The following is a 17882-nucleotide window of genomic DNA, read 5'->3' as shown; positions in this document are numbered from 1 at the left end:
AAATGAGGCTATGAACACAAGGAAACTTATTGGTATAGTGTGCCTCCGTCCACCTTAAGCAGAAAGGAAAACAGTTAGTCATTACGAAATACCCATTAGGAAAAACAACAACAACACAACCGGATGGGCGTGAGCATGCGTCTTTGCTCCGAGGCTGTTCATCCTTTCTAGATGGGAAGCTGAGCGTCAGCATCGCTGAGTCATACGGCACAGTGGGCCTCCGAAGACCAACAGTGTGGCTGTGCTGTCCCAGGAAAGGTACAAGGAAAGGCGTCCTCTTCGGACTGGGATACTCACCGCCTGGGCTGTTTTTATGGCCACAAATCTGTGATTCCCTTCCTTCCCACAAACGTATCCGAAGGCCCGGTGATCTGTGATGTCCTTGGCGATGTAGGAAATTTCGTGAACAGCATGATGCTGCTGAAGGGCCTATGGAAAACAAAAAGAAGAGCCTATTTCAGGGGACTTGCCCTCCGAGCTGTTGATCAATAAGAGATGTGTTTCTGCTACATGTGAACAAGCCCGGAGGGCTCTGGAAAAGCTGTTTGGTCCAGATGGAAGGAAGGAGAGCTGTGCCTGCCCTTGAGAAATGGAGGCTTCCTTCCGTGGTCTTGGTGCTGTGACCAGAGAGATAAACAGGATTGTTCAGATGCTGAAAGAGCATCTGGCTCTTTTTTCTGCTCGCCAGGACCGGTCAGCCTCACTCAGTGGTGTAGGTTCCTGCCACATCTTTCTTCATGATGCAGCCCAGTCTAAGTTCTGGATTGATATTTAGTACATTTAAGTATCCAGGGCCTCTGCTTGCCCTGCTGGAAGCTGTACATTGCACAATGACAGGGGGTGCCCTTCACATTCAGAGAACCACAGATGTGCGTGGTTATAACCATTTTCCAAGAGGTGGCGATAGAGGGACTTGAGGATCAAACACCCTTCTTTGTTTTGCCCAAGTTCACCACACCTCTGAGGCTTTTCATGGGTTGGTCCTCATGTCCGCAATGCCTGTTCTTTTATCCACCTGCCTGAATCCTATTCCTCTTGCAAAGCCTATTTGAAATAGCCCCACCTCTGTGAAACCCCCTGATCAAGGCTTGCCTTCCCTTTCCCTGCAGATGTGATTCCTCCCACTTCTGTTTCCCTAGAGCTTTAGTCTATAGCGATATTGAAACTCCTGATGGATTCCTCACACACAGCTACCCTGGCTCCTGCTTTCGTAGATCTTCCTTCTCTGATACATTTGCCTAAATCCCAGTCTTCCCCACCAGCCTCTGTCTTCTTCACCTTTGCCATCCTAATACCTTGCACTGCGCCTGACCCACAGTTGTTGAACTAAAGTAAATTGGGATTGCTGATCAGTAATTCAAAAAGCTTTTGATATTGACCTTCCTGCCTTTATTATCTAAACTTCAACAAATAATACTCACCATCCTGTTAAGTGATGGTGATCTTTACGGCCATTGTTCTATATTAAATGTTCCTAAGGCAATCCTCATTAAACAGTCCTCTGTATGTATCTGTGCATTGTACGATGTGCTTCAAGTCCTTACAAAGGACCTTTTCATTATCCGGGGTGTTAAGAAGCTTGCATTCTAGCCACTATATGCGAACACAAGGCACTCACTGTACCTCTCTGGATCTCCGTGTATTCCTCTATTAAAGAAGAACTCTGAACCAGATCCATGGCTCCTAACCCAAAGCTCTGGATCTACTGGGGTCATTAAAAGTAATAAAAAGAGGTACCAGGCAATTTTCAACATTTCAAAAAGCTAAACAGAAATGTATAATTATCCCTCATAAGATGACACCTTTCACTGTGCACGCAAATGAAAGCGCCAAGTTTATCTAGAACCTTATCCGGCTACTGTTGTGCTCCTTAGCTCCGTATCTGGCTACTGTATACCGGCTATCCTTAGCTCATCTTGGAGCAGATTCTCTTCGGCAATTAGTGATGGATTCAAATAATGCAAATAGGAAAGTGAATGATTATAAATGCTTTTTTTGTGGTGAACAAAGTTTCCCACATTACTAAGTTTGTAGAGGGAAGGAGAAATGTAACACAAGGAGAATCTGGTTATGAAAATGTTGGGAACAACTGGAGTACATTTTCTCCCAGGTCTCTTTCCATCTCCCCGGATCCTTTAGCCATTTGGACCTCACATCACACAGCCAGCCTCTCAGGACAGTGGGCACCTGCCTCTCATGAAGGCCACTGCCTTGGTTCTGAATTATTGGCCCTGACCTTCCAAAATGTCCATTCCCCAGCCTGTTGCCATCTTTCCAGGCTTCTGACCTTAGGAATCATTTCTACAGTAGAATTTGCTGCTGCACCTTTCCCTTCCAGAGTCTGGCCATTCACTCATCTCTTTACTACTCTTGGGACTCTCCAGGTGGCTTCAAGCCTGTCCAGGTTGCCCAGTGTCTACTGGACATCATGCTTGGAGGGTGGTATCACTGCCCGGTCACCCTAGCCCCTCAAGTGGCCATAAGACAACTGTATAATTCTAGTGGATTTTCACACAAAGTTGGTGAAGAAGGAAGTATTTGTTAGTAAAATGATCAAGATCCATTTGTTCCTGTTTTATTAAGAGAGCATATTTAGCTAGCAGAGAAAAACTCCTCAGAGAGCAGTAGCTTTTTCATGGTGTTAATGATGTAAAATCGATGAGATTTATATTCACGAAACGTGGGGGTATTGATTTAGAGGCTTTTGTGAGCTCGAATGGTATACAGGAGGGAAAGCGGGAGACAAAGGCATCCTCCTTCTCTCCCTTTCCTGCAAGTATCTCTTTCTCTGCATAATACGGTAAATGTTATCCACATCTTCTATTGAATCAAAGTTTGACGACAGTACTTATCGATTGCCAAGTGGAATATTGCTCTAAAATTAAACCACAATCACACGTCTTCCTGGTGGAATTAGATTTGGAGATGATTGTGCAATGGTAAAATATCACCTACTAGGCAAGACGGCAGATGGAGATGTTTTAATTTATCTGGGAATGCTCATTAAGTGTTTTAAAATCAAAACATTTTTAGAGCCTGATGATATCTAAAGTTGCCTCGCGAAGTGTGGCCGTGTGTGTGTGTGAAGTGCTGAAAAATATTTGTAACATTACCTTTTCCCATAGTTAATTTTAGGACATGTTAAAAAGGATTGTTCTGGAAGAGGCTCATTCATTTGGAAACGAAGAGCCAGTAAGGGGATGCGTCTTCACTCTCTCCAGCCTTAATCATGCACGTGTCATACAGATCCTTGGAAATAACAAACATATTAGAATCCTGCTAATCCCACATCATCACATTCATCTTGGCAACACAGAGGACCTTGTAAATACTTGTTCACTGAGCCTCAGAATTGCTCCATGTCTTCAAACAAGTTTTATCTGCACAAATCAAAGACAGTTGGAGCCAGAGGAAACCTAAATATTGTATAGTTCACCTCCGAGTTTATTCATGAAAGGACTGAGGGTCAGACTGTGCTCTGGCTGGACCCATACTTAACCCAGGCCCCACTCTCCCTATTCAGGATGACGAAGCATTGAAAAGAGGAAACAAGACTATTTAGAATTAAGGTTCCTTTCCTGAGACTCCTGGGTCCCTAGACCAACAACAAAATCATGATCTCTGATAAGCTGGGATGAAGAAACGGAACTGGAGGAAGAGGTAGAGTTGAGGCTGTTCTGGATTCCAGCAGGATTCTGAGGTCAGAAAGGGTCATCAGTCAGAAGGTTTGGGGTCAAGGCCAGCTATCAGGATCTTAGCAAAAAAGGTCAAGACCGCATGGTCTGGAAGGGGACTCTCGGGCTTGGCTACCTGTGGTATCTGCTGAGCGGCCAAGGCCACAAAGGGGAGGTGAGGCCCTTGGTCACAGGAGAAAAGGACCGTTTCATCCCAGGAGTGTTTCTGTGTGGAGTTTCTGGGGCGCCATGGGTTGTTCTGGAGGTGCAGAGAATCCTGGGCCAGAGGGAGAGGGAGTGAGTGGGAGAGGGAGAGAGTGGGAGAGGGAGAGAGTGGAGGAAAGGCAGATTCTGGGTGCGCTTCTTCCACCCTTCCTTCGGAAAAGAGTTTTTGTCTTGGAAAAACTTAGTCTAGATATTAAAGCACTGCCCCCAAATGAAAGCAGATATTTGATTTTCAAGAGTCTTCCAGAACACCCGATCTTTCCACCACCACTTCATTTACTACTCCTATTCCGAACCCTCTCATTGAGGATGAAAGTTATTGCTGCAGAATTCCAAGGCCAATTCAGAGAATAACGTCCCCAACCCAGTCTGACTTTCCTCCCAGGGGTGAAAATAATCTGAAGGGCTCATCGTCCCCCTTTGGGTTCTGGACTTCCCCACCTCTGTGCCATTACGCGTGTTGTTTTCTCTGCTGATTGCCATCTTCTTCCCCTGACCCGTGTTTCATCAACTCCACCTAACTATATCATACCTATGCTCAAGGCCTAGCTCCAAAATCCTGCTCATCCAGGGAACCTTCCCTGACTCCCCTGTTTCCCTTAGTAATAATTCCCAACCCCAGATTTCATTGGGTTGTATTTTTTCTTCTATGTGGGATGCTTCATAACTTCTTAATTTTGCTACACATTTCTCCATGCATATAGTTATTCACACGGTAGGTATTAATGCTTATTGAGTGCCTATTCTTTTCTGGATCTCATGCTAACTGCTACACCTACCCAAAGGATTAAAACACAGTCCCTTCCTCAAGGCCCTTGCAATCTCATAGAACAGGCAGGCAAAGAAACTAACAACCACAATATAAGAAGACAAGCTTTAGATTAAAGGGTTATGTAGGGTCAGAGCAGGAATGGGAAGGGGCATCAGGGAAGACTTGACAAAGGAGCTGACCTCGGACTCAGTCCCGAAGGATAAAGGGGAAGTCCCCAGAAAGTCAGGGGGGAAAGGGCATTCTAGGCAGAAAGAATGTAGCATGCAAAGGCCTCTAGGTCCTGAGAACAGGACATTTGGAGAACATCTGTGCATTTGTTTTCTCTCCACTTTGGGGATGTTAGCTCCTTGAAAGAAAGATCCATGTCTGGTTCTCCTCAGTCCTATCCTAGTCACTAATACTGTTCCTTTTGAACAATAAGTGCTAAATAAGGTTTCGTGAATTAAAGAAGGAAGGAAGAACCAAGCTATCCAAAGATGTACACTGCACAAGGCAGTCACTCAATAAATGCTCAATGATTGATTCAATCAGGTTAATTCACGACGTTTCACATAGGATTCATTCTGTAAACAGAGGGTTTCTTATCTGATCACCATTTTTCTCTTAGCATTTCCATGAGCCATTTACCAATGTTTAAATGAATACCAAATTGTTTGCAGGGTTATCGTCTGACAGGATAAATTACAGAGAAGACTTAATTTGTAGTATGGTTCAATACAGCCAATTAAATACAGTATGGATTAGAAAGTCATCTGCTCAGACTTTACCATTAGCTTTTTTCAAAGAATAAATGCTACCCTACTTAGCCTTCATAGTATTATTGTGTGTGTGTATGTGTGTGTATGAGAGGGTGTGTTTTCCTGAGGCTATATTCTTCACGGGGGGCGGGGGGGGAACACCCATCAGGATTCAAGTGAGTTAATAAAAAAACAAAACAAAAAAAGCAGAAGTGCAGATAGCCACAGAACAAAAATAGATACATGAAAAATACACTACTTCACACTACAGGCAGTTACAGCAGTTAAAATCTCACAAGACAAAGAGAGACCCAGGCTCATTATAAAGGCCTTTCTCTTTTCTAACATATTTTTAGATGCATTTGCTGCATGGCAGTGCCAACAAGGCTGGGAGGCAACCCCTGTACCAGCCCCCAGGCACCCCATCATCAAGTGTTCAACGGGGTAGGTCAGAGTGAATTCTTTCCTAAGTTCCCATCCTGAAATCTTCTAGAACGTTTTACTCAAGGCCAAGACCAAATTTCCAAAGACGCCAGTCTCTAGCTGAAGAGGCAGCCTGATAACAGAGGAAAGAATATGAACTCTGGAGCCAGAGAGAACACGATTCAAATCCAAGCTGTATCACTGACTGGATGTGTAGCTTTGGGCATGTCCCGTGAACTTCCTGAGGCTTCTCTTTTTGTATAACATGAAGAATGATACAGAATCCGAAAAGTTGTTGGAAATATTAAATTGATTCATATAAAATACACCAGATACAACTGAGATGCCACTTTTCGCCACCAGAATGAAAAAAAAACAAGATAATACCCAGCGTTGACAAAAGTATGGGGAAACATACTTTCTTGGGCTATTGGTTTTCTATTTGTACCACGGGACCAACAGTGCCTCTCTCATGGTCCTGTTAGGAAGACGGATGTCTTAGTCTGGTATATATAAAGGGCTTGGAGCAGCGCAAGGCACACATTATAAGGACTATGTAAATGTTGGCCATCATGGTTATTTTTGTTATTTGTGGGAGTGTGATTTGTTGCAACTTTTCTGGAGGGCAGATTGGCTGTACGTTTCAAGGCCTTAAGGATATGCACAAACTTTGACTTATGATTCTTCTTGTAGGGATTCAATTATCTGCAAATAATGTAAGATGTGGGCAAAGACTTGGATACAAGATAGTCCCTGCAGTGCTACTGGAATAGTGAAAAATGAGAAATGTCTGAAATGTTGAGCATTAACTGATTGGTTGAAGTAACTGCACTTTGCTATAAGATGAAATAATATGCAGCTAACTGAAAGTCATCTTGGGAACGTATGTATTTTTTGCTGTGGAAATATATTCACAACATGGTACTGAATGAAAAAATAAAAGCATATTACAAAACAGTGTGTTCAATATGACCCTGTTTTTGAAAAACGTATGATTATCCATATATGTATGTGTATAAAAAGTCTGGGAAAACATCCTGTAAAATCTTAACAAGAGTTCTCCCTTGAATGGTGAACTTATTTTAAAAACTGGACTTTTTGCTCACTTATACTAATTTTTTAAAAAAATTATACCTATTTATACAAGTTACATAAAATACTAAGCTTCCTGGACTTTTCTATATGGGATGATTCTTTAGTTTGTCATGATGTATATATGGATACTTATATATATATATAAATCAGCTCCAGTGTGTTAGCAACAATACCTTTCTTTTCTCATCTTATCCTGAATATCAAGTAAAGTGCCTGACATATAGTAAGGATTTAGTATATATATATTTTTATTGTGGAAAAATATACACAACTTGAATTACAATTTTAACCATTATTAAGTGTATGTTTCTGTGGCATTAAGTACATTTACAGTGCTCTGCAACCATCACCACCACCCATTTCCAGAACTTCTTCATCTTCCCAAAGTGACCATCTGTACCATTAAACACTACCTCCTCATTCCCCTTCTTCCAGTCCCTGGAAACCACATCCTATGTTCTGTCTCTAATGACTTTGTCAGTACCTATTTTTAAATGAATAATTTGAATGAATGAATCTGTCAGTAAAATCTTGAGTCCAAGTCTGTCCTCGAACCCCCTCCCCACAACCCTACTGGCTCTACTTCTGTTTCTGTAACACTTGCTTTCCTCAGCTGTTAAAATAAGGAGGTTGGCTTCAGTAAATACTCATGTCCTTTTTTGCTCTTAACACTTCTTTTGAAACTTTGTAACAAGACAACAGCTATAAAAGGCAGCTTCTTCTTAGTAACTCTCTAAACATATGTTATAAACACACAGCTCTGGAACCATGTGAGTAAAGTTCTTGCCTAAAAATAGGGAGATGAACTAGTTGTACTAGCTGAGAGCATTCCAGACCTATGATTTAGGCTTAAATTTGTCTAATAGGCAAAGTGGAGCCAGGTGTGCTGAATCAATTAGCAATCACCAAAGTGACAAGGAAGCAGATTTCTGCTCAGGAGAAATAAAAACCACCTTCAATAGTAAAGGAGCTTCTGTGTGAAGTACTAATGTCCCAACACTGGGGTTCAATCAAAATTCTACATCCCATGAGCGAGGATGTGCTGCAGCACAATCACAGTTGGTGGCGAGCTGGACTAGCTGTCCTCTCTCTCATTCAATTCACATTCATGCCTAAAAGCCCTTCGGTACTCGGATACACCAGGCCCTGGAAATACTGAAATAAAGAAGATGCGGTCTGAGCTCTCAAAAGCCAGCAATACGTGTGTATGTGTAAGTCAGGGGGCTCCTCTTTTGTTTCACACTCAGAGTAGTTTGCATATTGTGTTGTCCTGTCCCCATTTCCAAAAGGCAGGTCCTGTGATGGAAGGATTTAGATCTCAGCTTTGTCGCCATGTGCAAGTCACCTTACCTCACTGAGCCTCAGTTCCTTCATCTGTACAATGGGAATGTGAAGAAGATCACTTAATGTGTCTAGCAGGGTATCTGGTAGACAGTAGGCTCTGAATACTTTGAATCTTCTCCCAGACAACTGAGACGGCGTTCCCAGAAAGTATTTTAATATATCAACAGGCCACAGCCAAAGCCTTAAATCAAACCCACACACAACTGAAAACTGCCTGCTCCATCTCTCACCCTTTTCTTCAGAGACGAGAAGAAAAAACACATGCGTGACCCTCACCCAGTGGTAGCCAAGAGCAGCTTATCTGCTCTGCATGGCTGGGTCTGGAACAAGGAGGCTCAGACTTCTGCTTCCTGGTCTCCTGTGCTCGAGCTCTGATTCCAGGGCCACTGCTGCCAACCTCTGCCTAGATCTTGAGGGGACACAGAACAGTGGAGTTCTGCCCCATGTGGTGTGTCTGGGCGGGGCTTTTCAGCATCGTGCGACCCAACTGGATCTGACCCGTCAGGTGACAAAGACACATGCACAGCCCTACCAGTTCGAAAGTCGGGAGAGGGGTATAGGTTTAAATGCAGGTGGTTTGAAGAAGGGATGTTTGATAAAGGCTTTGATTTAATCTCGAAGAAAAAAAAAGATCTAATGACTATGTAACATAGTGTTCAATTACCAAGCATGGTTCCCTCAGGTCAGGACTTCCTTAGAACTCACAGGATAATAGTCTTGGAATAACCAGAGGGTGGTAAGAAAGTCTTCTGGGAAATCGGGTCACCAGGAAAGAGAAAAGAGTTGAAAGAGAGAGCTTTAAACTTTATGACATCATCTGACAATCTGGATCCCATTATCCTGAGAAATTTAACCTTGTAGTTTTCAGTTATATAATCAGTGAATTCCTTTCGTTGCTTAAGACTGAAGTGCGTTTTTTATTACTTGCAACCAAAAGATTTCTGAACAATACAGTGATCACCATTATCCCTATCTTAGACAGGAGGAAAAAGGCTCAGAAAGAAGTGACTTACCAAGGGAATATCAGGCTAACATGAGATTTCAGTAAATCTCATTGACACTCAAGTCTATGTCTGGTTTATTGTTAGCAGTAATTCGTATTGGAATTGCAATTTTGAAATTGCTTTGGGTATATGTTAGGATAAAAAATATATAAATACACTGTTATTAGAAAGCAAGCTTTTCAGTCAAAGAAAAATGAGATCTACATGTAAAAGTTAAGAAATAAGCCAATAATTGTAAATTGGAATTATCAATATGAACTCATCATTTAAAAACTATATTATTAGCACTGTTTGCAGAAACGGACTAGAAGCAATGAAACCCCAGGGGCAATGAGCACACCTAATGCAGCTATTTATTATCTGGATATCTATTGATCTATTGATCTCTTAACCTATCTAAAGAGAAAGAGACTCAGAGAAAGCAAATATGGCGAAAGGTGAAATTTTCTGTTTGTTTGAACATTTTCATGGTAATACGTTAAAGAAAAAAATTACATCTTAGCATGCTCCTTTCTCTATCTCCCATTCCCTTTTCCTCTCTCTGAGAACAGGAGAGACCAAGGCACTGAACACTTCAACGACTTAACTGAAAGTAGGCTGCAGACAAAAGGCCTTTATCAAGTGCACCTCAGGCAACCACTGGTCCAAAACACAACGGGTTGTTCAGCACATTCACAAGAGCTCAGTATAGTGCTGCCAGTTTTCTTTGTTCCTTCTTGCTTCCCCAAGGCCAGCATAAATAAACATCAGTCAGTTGTGGTTCTATTTTCAACAACGTTTTTAAAAGTTCAGGTTGAATAAATATGGAAACAATTTTATACTTCTGAAACTCTGGGGAAAAAAATATCCCAAACTTGGAATATTCTCCAAATATGCATAAGGATTCAGATTTAATTTTCATTATATTTTTTAAAAGGGTACTATCCAGAGAATGACTACTGTGTGCTAGGCATCGTGCCAGATACTCTACATATGTAATCCTCCTTTATTTCACTCACCTGACAACCTTACATATTACTTCCCCTCCTTTTACTACTGACGTTAAGTGAGACACAGAGAGGTTGAAGAACTCAACCCAGATCACATTGCTGATACGGTAGACCCTGGATTGCTGCCAGGTATGGCTGGCTCCAGACCCCAGGCAGCCTCTGTGCACTTGAATACAGCTTTGAACGTACTTCAACTGCCTCTACTCTCATTCTCCTAAAATTCTTGTTTTTATTTCTGTCTCTTTCTGCATGAAGAATCCTAATAACCATTGTAGGTGTTTAGTAACGTAACCAATGATTTCAACATTTCAGCTTACGGTGTAAAATTATCATAGCAAGTAGGTAAATGAGTGTGAATGAATGGAAATGAAACAGCATGTTTTGCTACAAGTCACTGCAGAAACGAGGTCATTACATTTCATGGAAAATTACTTTTTGTGTTGTAACCAGTTTGAAATTAACCTCTGCCTTGGTCACAAAGAAGCCTTGCATGCCAGACAGAAACTTATAAGAAAGTGATGTGACTAAAATGCAGCCAATGGGAAGAATGCTGGATTAGGAGTGAGGAGGTTGGTGTCTTCATTTATAAATTGAGGTGGATAGCAGGTGGCGGTAGCGGTGAATACGGCTTCTAAGGTCTGTTTTAATAAGACACTTGGATGCTGGAGAAACACATGACTTTGAATAGACACAGGTCAGCACTTGAAATCCAAATCTATTCATACTACTTGTGTCAACTTGGGCAAATTACCTAGCTTCTCTGAACCTTAGTCTCCTCATCTGTAACTTCATTCTTTTGGAGGGAGAACTAAGTAAGACCCTGGTACCCTGCCTGGCACCTAGTGATGCTTAATAAATGATTCTTCCTCTCCAGTCCAAAGATTCTGTTCTGTAAATCGTTTGTGATCGTTACATGTTGAATTGTAGCCTCCCAAAATTCACAGGCTGAAGTCCCAAACCTCAGGACTTTAGAATGTGACCTTATTTGGAAATACAGTTGACCCTTAACCAAATGTGGAATAGGGGCACCAACCCCCGACTTCCCCCCCACCCCTGTGTGGTAGACAAATCCATGTATAACTTCACAGTCAGCCCTCTGCATCTGCGGTTCTGCATCTGCGGATTCACCGGCCATAAACTGTACTGTAGTATGTATTTATTGAAAAAATCTGCATATAAGTGGACCCACGCAGTTCAGACCCATGTTGTTCAAGGGTCAACTGTAGCCCTAAAACTTAAGGGCTTCGGAATGCAACCTTATTTGGAAATAGTGTCATTACTGAGGTAATTAGTTAAAATTATGGCATGCTAGAATAGGGTGTGCCTCTAATCCAATATGACTAGCGTCCTTATGAAAAGGGGAAATGTGGACACAGACACATGGACTGAATGCCTTGTGAACATGAAGGCAGAGATCCAGATGATGTGTCTAAAAGCCAAGGAACACCCAAGACTGCCAACAAACCACCAGAAACCAGGACATGGGCCTGGTGCAGATCCTCTCTCACAGTGGTCAGAAGAAGTCAATCCTGCCAAAACGTGGATCTCAGACTTCTAGCCTTTACGAGACAATAAATTTCCATTTAAACCTCTCCGTTGTGGTAATTTGTTATGGCAGCCCCAGGAAAGAAATACAGCAACCTCCTTATTTTATCTCCAGATTCCTTTGTTCGAGGAGTTTGCCGAGAGAATGCAGTAGTGAAACAACAAAATCTTAGGTATCTAGCCCCATCTCCGCTCCCTCATTGAGACTCAATTTTCCTATCTGTAAAATGAGGGGCAAGATGGGCCCCTGGCCAGCTTTGCTCCGCTTTTCAAGGCAGGATAGCAAAGCCTTTAGTTTTCCTATTACTGCCTATTTCCTATTACTGCCAGACCTTGCTACTTGAATCAGAAGCCGAGCGTGGTGCAGTGCCGTGCAATTTATAACAGCGTCTATCCAATTATTTCCCATTTAGTGCTGTGCAGCGTTTCCCCAAATAAACACCACCAAACCACTGAGGCGGTGGGCTGAGCTCTCTGAGTACCAGGATCAATTGTCTCTCTTACACTAATTGGCCCCATGATTTGTTAGGCTGTTGCCTTGGAAAATGAACTGTCAGGAAAAGAAATCAGCACAAAATTGCCTTTTTCGTTGAAAATACACCAAACGCTATCCTGCAGTCATCTCCCCCAACTCACCTTTGGGTTTCAGAGGGCAAAATTGACACGAACTAAGAAATTCTAACCCTCGGCTCTATCATTTTCCAGTGAGAGATGAGAAACTGAGGCTCAGAGGGCTTAAGCCACTTGCCCAATCAATGTTCAGTCAGCGGTGAAGATCAGAGCTGGTGCCAGAAGTCGGCGTGATGGCAGCAAACTTCACGCCCATTTTATCGCATCGGGGTGCCTCCTGAAGGGCAGTGATCGTCAGGTTCTGCCCAGCCCTGTGCTCTCTTATCCCTTCATCCCCTCCTCCCGCCATCTATCTCTGTGCCAGGCTCAGAGAGAGCAGTCACTTCATGATTCCTGCCCCAAATACCTGCTGGCCCAGCTCCGACTTGTTTCCATGACTCAGTTCTAGTAACGGAGCATCTCCCTTGACCCAGAAACTCCGTGGCAGGCACTGTGCTGGGAATACAAGGGCAGGATCCTTGCCCTTGGGGAGCTCATAGTCTCTGGGGAGACAGGGCGTTCGGTGCCTTTCTTTAATGTTTTGAAAGAAACCCATTCCCTTTCTTTCTAACACATACCACAGTCTGTAATGATCCCTTCATGGGCATGACCGCCTGCTTAATATCTGTATCTTCCATTAGTCTGTGAAGACCAGGGAAGCAGTCCCCGTGTCAGGTCCTGGTCACCACTGCATCCCCACACTTAACGCAGGCAGTCACTGACACTTTGTAGGGGCTCAGTCACAATTTGCTGACTGAAAAAAAGAATATTGCGTTCATGCCATAATAAAGGTAAGAACAGGGTAGGAAGGAAGGCCTGAATGGACTAGATTAGTAGGAGTTGACTAGGTAAAAATTAGTGCTCCTAGGGTTGGTAGGGATGAAGATGTTCTATCCAGGATCCTAATTTATCCTCCCCCTGCCACATTTCCCCTTCGGTACCATACGTTTGTTTTCGAGGTCTGTGAGTCTGTTTCTGTTTTATAAATAAGTTCATTTGTATCGTTTTTTCAGAGTCCACATATAAGTGATATCACATGATATTTGTCTTTAGAGTTTGGGATTAACATATACACACTACTATATATAAAATAATCAACAAGGGCCGATCGTATAGCACAGGGAACTCTACTCAATATTCTGTAATAACCCATGTGGGAAAAGAATCTGAAAAAGAATGGATATATGTATAACTGAATCACTTTGCTGTATACCTGAAATGAACACAACATTGTAAATCAACTATACTCCAATATAAAACAAAAATTAAATTAAAAATGAAAAAAAAAGATGCTCCATCCAGAGGGATACCAAAGGGATGTGATGCTATCGAATAGCATGTTATAGATGGGGAACTGCAATCCGTTTGGGATGATTGGCCCATACAATGCGCGCAGAGAGTTGCAGTGTGAGAAGACAGGCCAGGGCCAGGGGATGCAGGCTTTTGAAGGCCAGGTTAAAAAACTGGGGTGGTTGAAATCGTCAGCAGCTTCCTACTTGACTCTGCGGTTAATTTGAGTGCAGCTGACCCTTTCAGCAGGCTGCAAAGGGAGTCCATCCTCTGGCTGGAGAAGGACGGCGAGCTAAGCAGCCCCTCCCTGCTGGGGGCCGTCAGGATGGGAGCTAAGGGGACGCACAGCCGAAGCATCTGGGAAGGAGGCTCACAGGTGACACATGGTTACAGGTGAACCAGCCTGTCCTGCTGGAGAGGAGGCCCTGAGGGACCTGGCCAGACTGCAGACTGGGCTTCTGCCCTGGGCTGTAGAATCGTAAGACTCTCTGATCTGGGGACACTCTGGCAAAAACGTCTGTGAGCCAAAGATGGATCCTACCTTCATCTACCCCTGCTCCCCACCCACAATCCACGATCCACAGATGACAGGGGTTCTGTCTTATAAAAAAAACCTGGATGGCGGCGCTGGTAGCGGCAGTGATGATGGCGGGGTGCCGCTTTGTTTCACTGGCTGCACTGGTAGTTTCTGGAGACAACTGGATATGCTCCCAACCTCACAGCAAGAGGCTCTGTGTTGCCTCCTGGTGAAGTCCATGCATAAGCACGGTCTGTGTGCTGGGGTCAGATGGGTCTGGAACATTCTTAGGCTCCACCATTTCCTCTGACCTTGGGGAAGTTGCAGACTGTACCAGGCCTCGGGGTGCCCATTCGGGAGATGCTGGCGGATGTAAGCAATGGGGGATCTGGGAAGGCCAGGAAGCACGCCGGGCAAAAGCTCAACAGCCTGGATTCTCACATCACAGACAGTGGCTGAAGGCCTGCTGCGAGGTAGCTGCTGTGGCGGCACAGGGCACATGAAAGGCACGTGGCGCCCCTGCCCTCCCCAAGCACGCGGTCTGGAGGGCACAGCCGGGGCCCAGACAATCGCAAGCAGGTGTGGCACCTTCTTAGCGAAGCTGAGATCTGCAGATGCTGAGACCTACCAGTAGGGGCAGTTAATCCCACTGGCCAGGCTGTCAGGAAAAGGAGGCAATAGAGCTGGCTGGCAGAAGATAAGGCAGGAGAGGGGAGCAGCATGTGCACACGCCGGAGCTGGATAGGTGGCTTCAGGGAATTCTAAGGGGCTCTGGGGCTGAGGGGTCAGAGGCTGTGGGTATGAGGTCATCTGCCTGGTACTTCTGTGCACTCTTCCCTGAGCAACCTCCCAGTGTGGTCCGAAGGAGACAGAGGCCGGCGGGGATGAAAGGTGGAGGCCTGTCATGTCACTTTGAGGATTCTACTGCGATCCCAGGGATGAGCCACTGAAGAACTGGTGCCGGGACTCCTGACGGGTCCCCGGCTGGGTTGGCCACCTGCCTCTGTGCTCCCTGAACCTCTTGGCTGCTGTCCCTGTGCTCAAAACACTTGCTCTTCTGACTTGCAATGACCTGTTATCTGTGCACCTATCTGTAACCTGTCTGGCTGTCCATTCGTGAATCTGCATGAGACTAAGAACAGCAGTGACTTGCCCAGAGCAGAACTGGTGCAAGGATCCAGTAGACCAGCGATGGAAAGTAGAATGAACTAGTGACAAAGACTCCTTGCCCAAACTCTAGCCAGGCTCCTCTGAGCCCTCTGCTCGACTAGACCTCAACCTTGGCCAATAAAGACTTGAACAGAACACTAACATCGTTTCTGTGGGCTCAAGGCCACATCCTGAATGGCCCTAGCACCCCTCCAAGTCCCTGCCTAAGATAGCTCAAGGCTTCCAAAGAAATTTATTGTTTGTCCCAGCCAACACCTGGAGATGGGACTGGTCTCCCAGTCTCTGTGGGAGGCTGGAGTCCAAGCCTGGATAAGCTCCAGTTATCAAACCCACATGAATTTCACACGGGCTAACCCCCATTTCCTGGTTTTTGTAACGTTTTACTCCCTGACTCTATACAGTCCTCACTCATCATCCCTCCCATTCCCTCATTCTCCCCTTCAAGCCCTATGCACATCTGCACAAATTGGAAAGAAGCTCAGTTCTTTCCCCTACTGTCAGGAGTTCCTGAATAAAATCTGTTTTCACTCCTGTCACATCCAGCTGTGTTTCTCTTTGACGCCATACAGGCGATGACAATCTCCACCTGCAGTGCAAAGCCCAGGCCCTGGGCTAAGTGTCTTATCCACGACCTCGTTTATTATGGCCCTGGAGCGGGAGGCATTCTGGGTGGAGAGCAGGGAGGGTATAACTAAGTAGTTAAGAGCCCAGGCTCTGGAGCCAGAGATCAAGACAGGGCCTTTCTATTTACGAGCTGTAACCCCCGGGCTAGGCACTAAACCTTTCTGTGACCTGGCTTTTTCACCTGGATCCTGGGTATAACCATCTCTACCTCTGAGGCTTGTTATGAGAATGTATGAATCACACACACACATGCACACACGCAGGCATGTTGAGCCCAGAGCACCATAAGGGCTTAATAAATCTGCCACTGTTACTTCAAAGTCATTCAAAGCGTATCCCGTGAGGGAATATCTTCTCTGTTTATGCAAAATATACGCCCTCGCCTAGCACAAATCCTGGTGCACAGTCAATGCTTAATACGTATCTGTTGAGTAAATGACTCAAGGTTGGAATGCTCATCCTTGCTCTGTTATTCCCTCCTACCTGCTTCTCAGACTGGTCCCAGAACTGTGAGGCCACCCCTGGCTTGTGTCCGCACAGGAGCATGGGTGGGACGCGCGAGTGCACCTACACACGGCATATAATTGCATATCTTATAAGACGAGGCAGATGAGGATGGGAATGAGCACCTGTGACACCCAGCTGACTCCCAGAGTGGGTCCAGAGCAGAGGCGGCCAGAAAAACCCCTTAACAGCTCTGGTCTCAACTGAGCAAAAGCAAAACTTGGCTTGAGACTGCTACATTTCGTTCTTCCTTTGTGTATCAGAACAGAATGAGGGGACAAAGGGATAGGAGTTGTCAAGTTTTGAAATGAATAATAAGATGTCTTTCGAGTGAGGCATATAAAAGAGATGAGCTAAAAATATAGCTCCGAAAACATCTGGGAAGCAGAAGGATTAGCGAGACGCCTTTCATTGCCACAGAACAAAGACCCCTGCTGAAGGGAATGTTTCCCCCACCAGTTGCACCTGCAGCAGGTGAGCAAAGGAATGAAAATACGGAGTGTTTATCCTGAATGCCCTCTCCCCACTTTAGGAAATTAATTCCAAAAAGTAGGCATCTAGAAATTTCGCATCATGTGGATGTGAGAGGAAATAGCAAGGGGCTCAGCCAGTGGGAAACGGGGGTATGTTTTGGGGCACCTCCTTCCAGCCTGACGCTTTTCTTATAGGATCAGATTTAATTTTCATGACAAGCCAATGAGTAAGGTTTTATTATCACTTACTTGACAGAGAAGGACGCTGAGGCTCAGAGAGGTGAAGTTGCAGGCTTAGGTTCAAACAGCTAGAAGGTGGAAGTCCTGGGATTGGACACCCACCCCGCTCCAACTGTCTAATCCCCAACTCCAAGCCCATGATAATGTGCTGCTTCTTACACCTTTCCTTTGTTAAGTGTCCTCCACTTGAAGTACGTCTTCTAACATACTGATAAACTCTCTCTCCGTCCATCCATCTATCCATCCATCCATCCATCCATTCACCCACCCTCCCTCCCTCCCCACCTCCATTCTGCCCTGTTTTGAAAACAAAAGTCCCCATTGTTTTTGCAGATCCAAAGCATATACGGCAAGCACCTCATTTTATCATTCAAAGCTCTCTGACATCTAACAGTTAATATCTACTTCATACTTAGAAGGGCTAAGAGCTTTATAACTTTTAAAGCTCCACCTAATATATTATCTCATTCATTACCTTGTTTTATTACCCTCATGCTATAATGAGGACATTACATAGCCCAGAGAGGTTAAGTAATCTGCCCCAAGTCACATTTAGTAAGCAGCAGATCTGAAGTCAGCACGCTTGAAGACCTTCTGAATCCTACATCCAAGCTCCTTCTGTATCATCTTGATAGAAACAGTAAGTG

At 44.4% G+C, this 17882-nt stretch overlaps 1 protein-coding gene across 5 annotated transcripts in view; it reads right to left on the bottom strand.

Annotated features, from left to right (window-relative positions):
• DAB1 (DAB adaptor protein 1) overlaps nucleotides 1-17882 on the bottom strand; it is a gene marked incomplete at both ends in the record, with an annotated part of 275176 nt that overhangs the window by 68811 nt on the left and 188483 nt on the right. For all 5 annotated transcript variants that reach the window (XM_082832330.1, XM_082832328.1, XM_082832331.1 and 2 more), the window contains one exon: nucleotides 298-429. In XM_082832330.1, coding sequence (XP_082688456.1) covers nucleotides 298-429 — 132 coding nt within the window. The remainder of the gene's footprint in view (nucleotides 1-297; nucleotides 430-17882) is intronic.

Source organism: Leucopleurus acutus (genome assembly GCF_964270905.1).
Source record: "Leucopleurus acutus genome assembly, chromosome: 2".
In the NCBI taxonomy this organism is placed as follows: Eukaryota; Metazoa; Chordata; class Mammalia; order Artiodactyla; family Delphinidae; genus Leucopleurus; species Leucopleurus acutus.
This window is presented reverse-complemented; position numbering and strand designations above follow the sequence as displayed.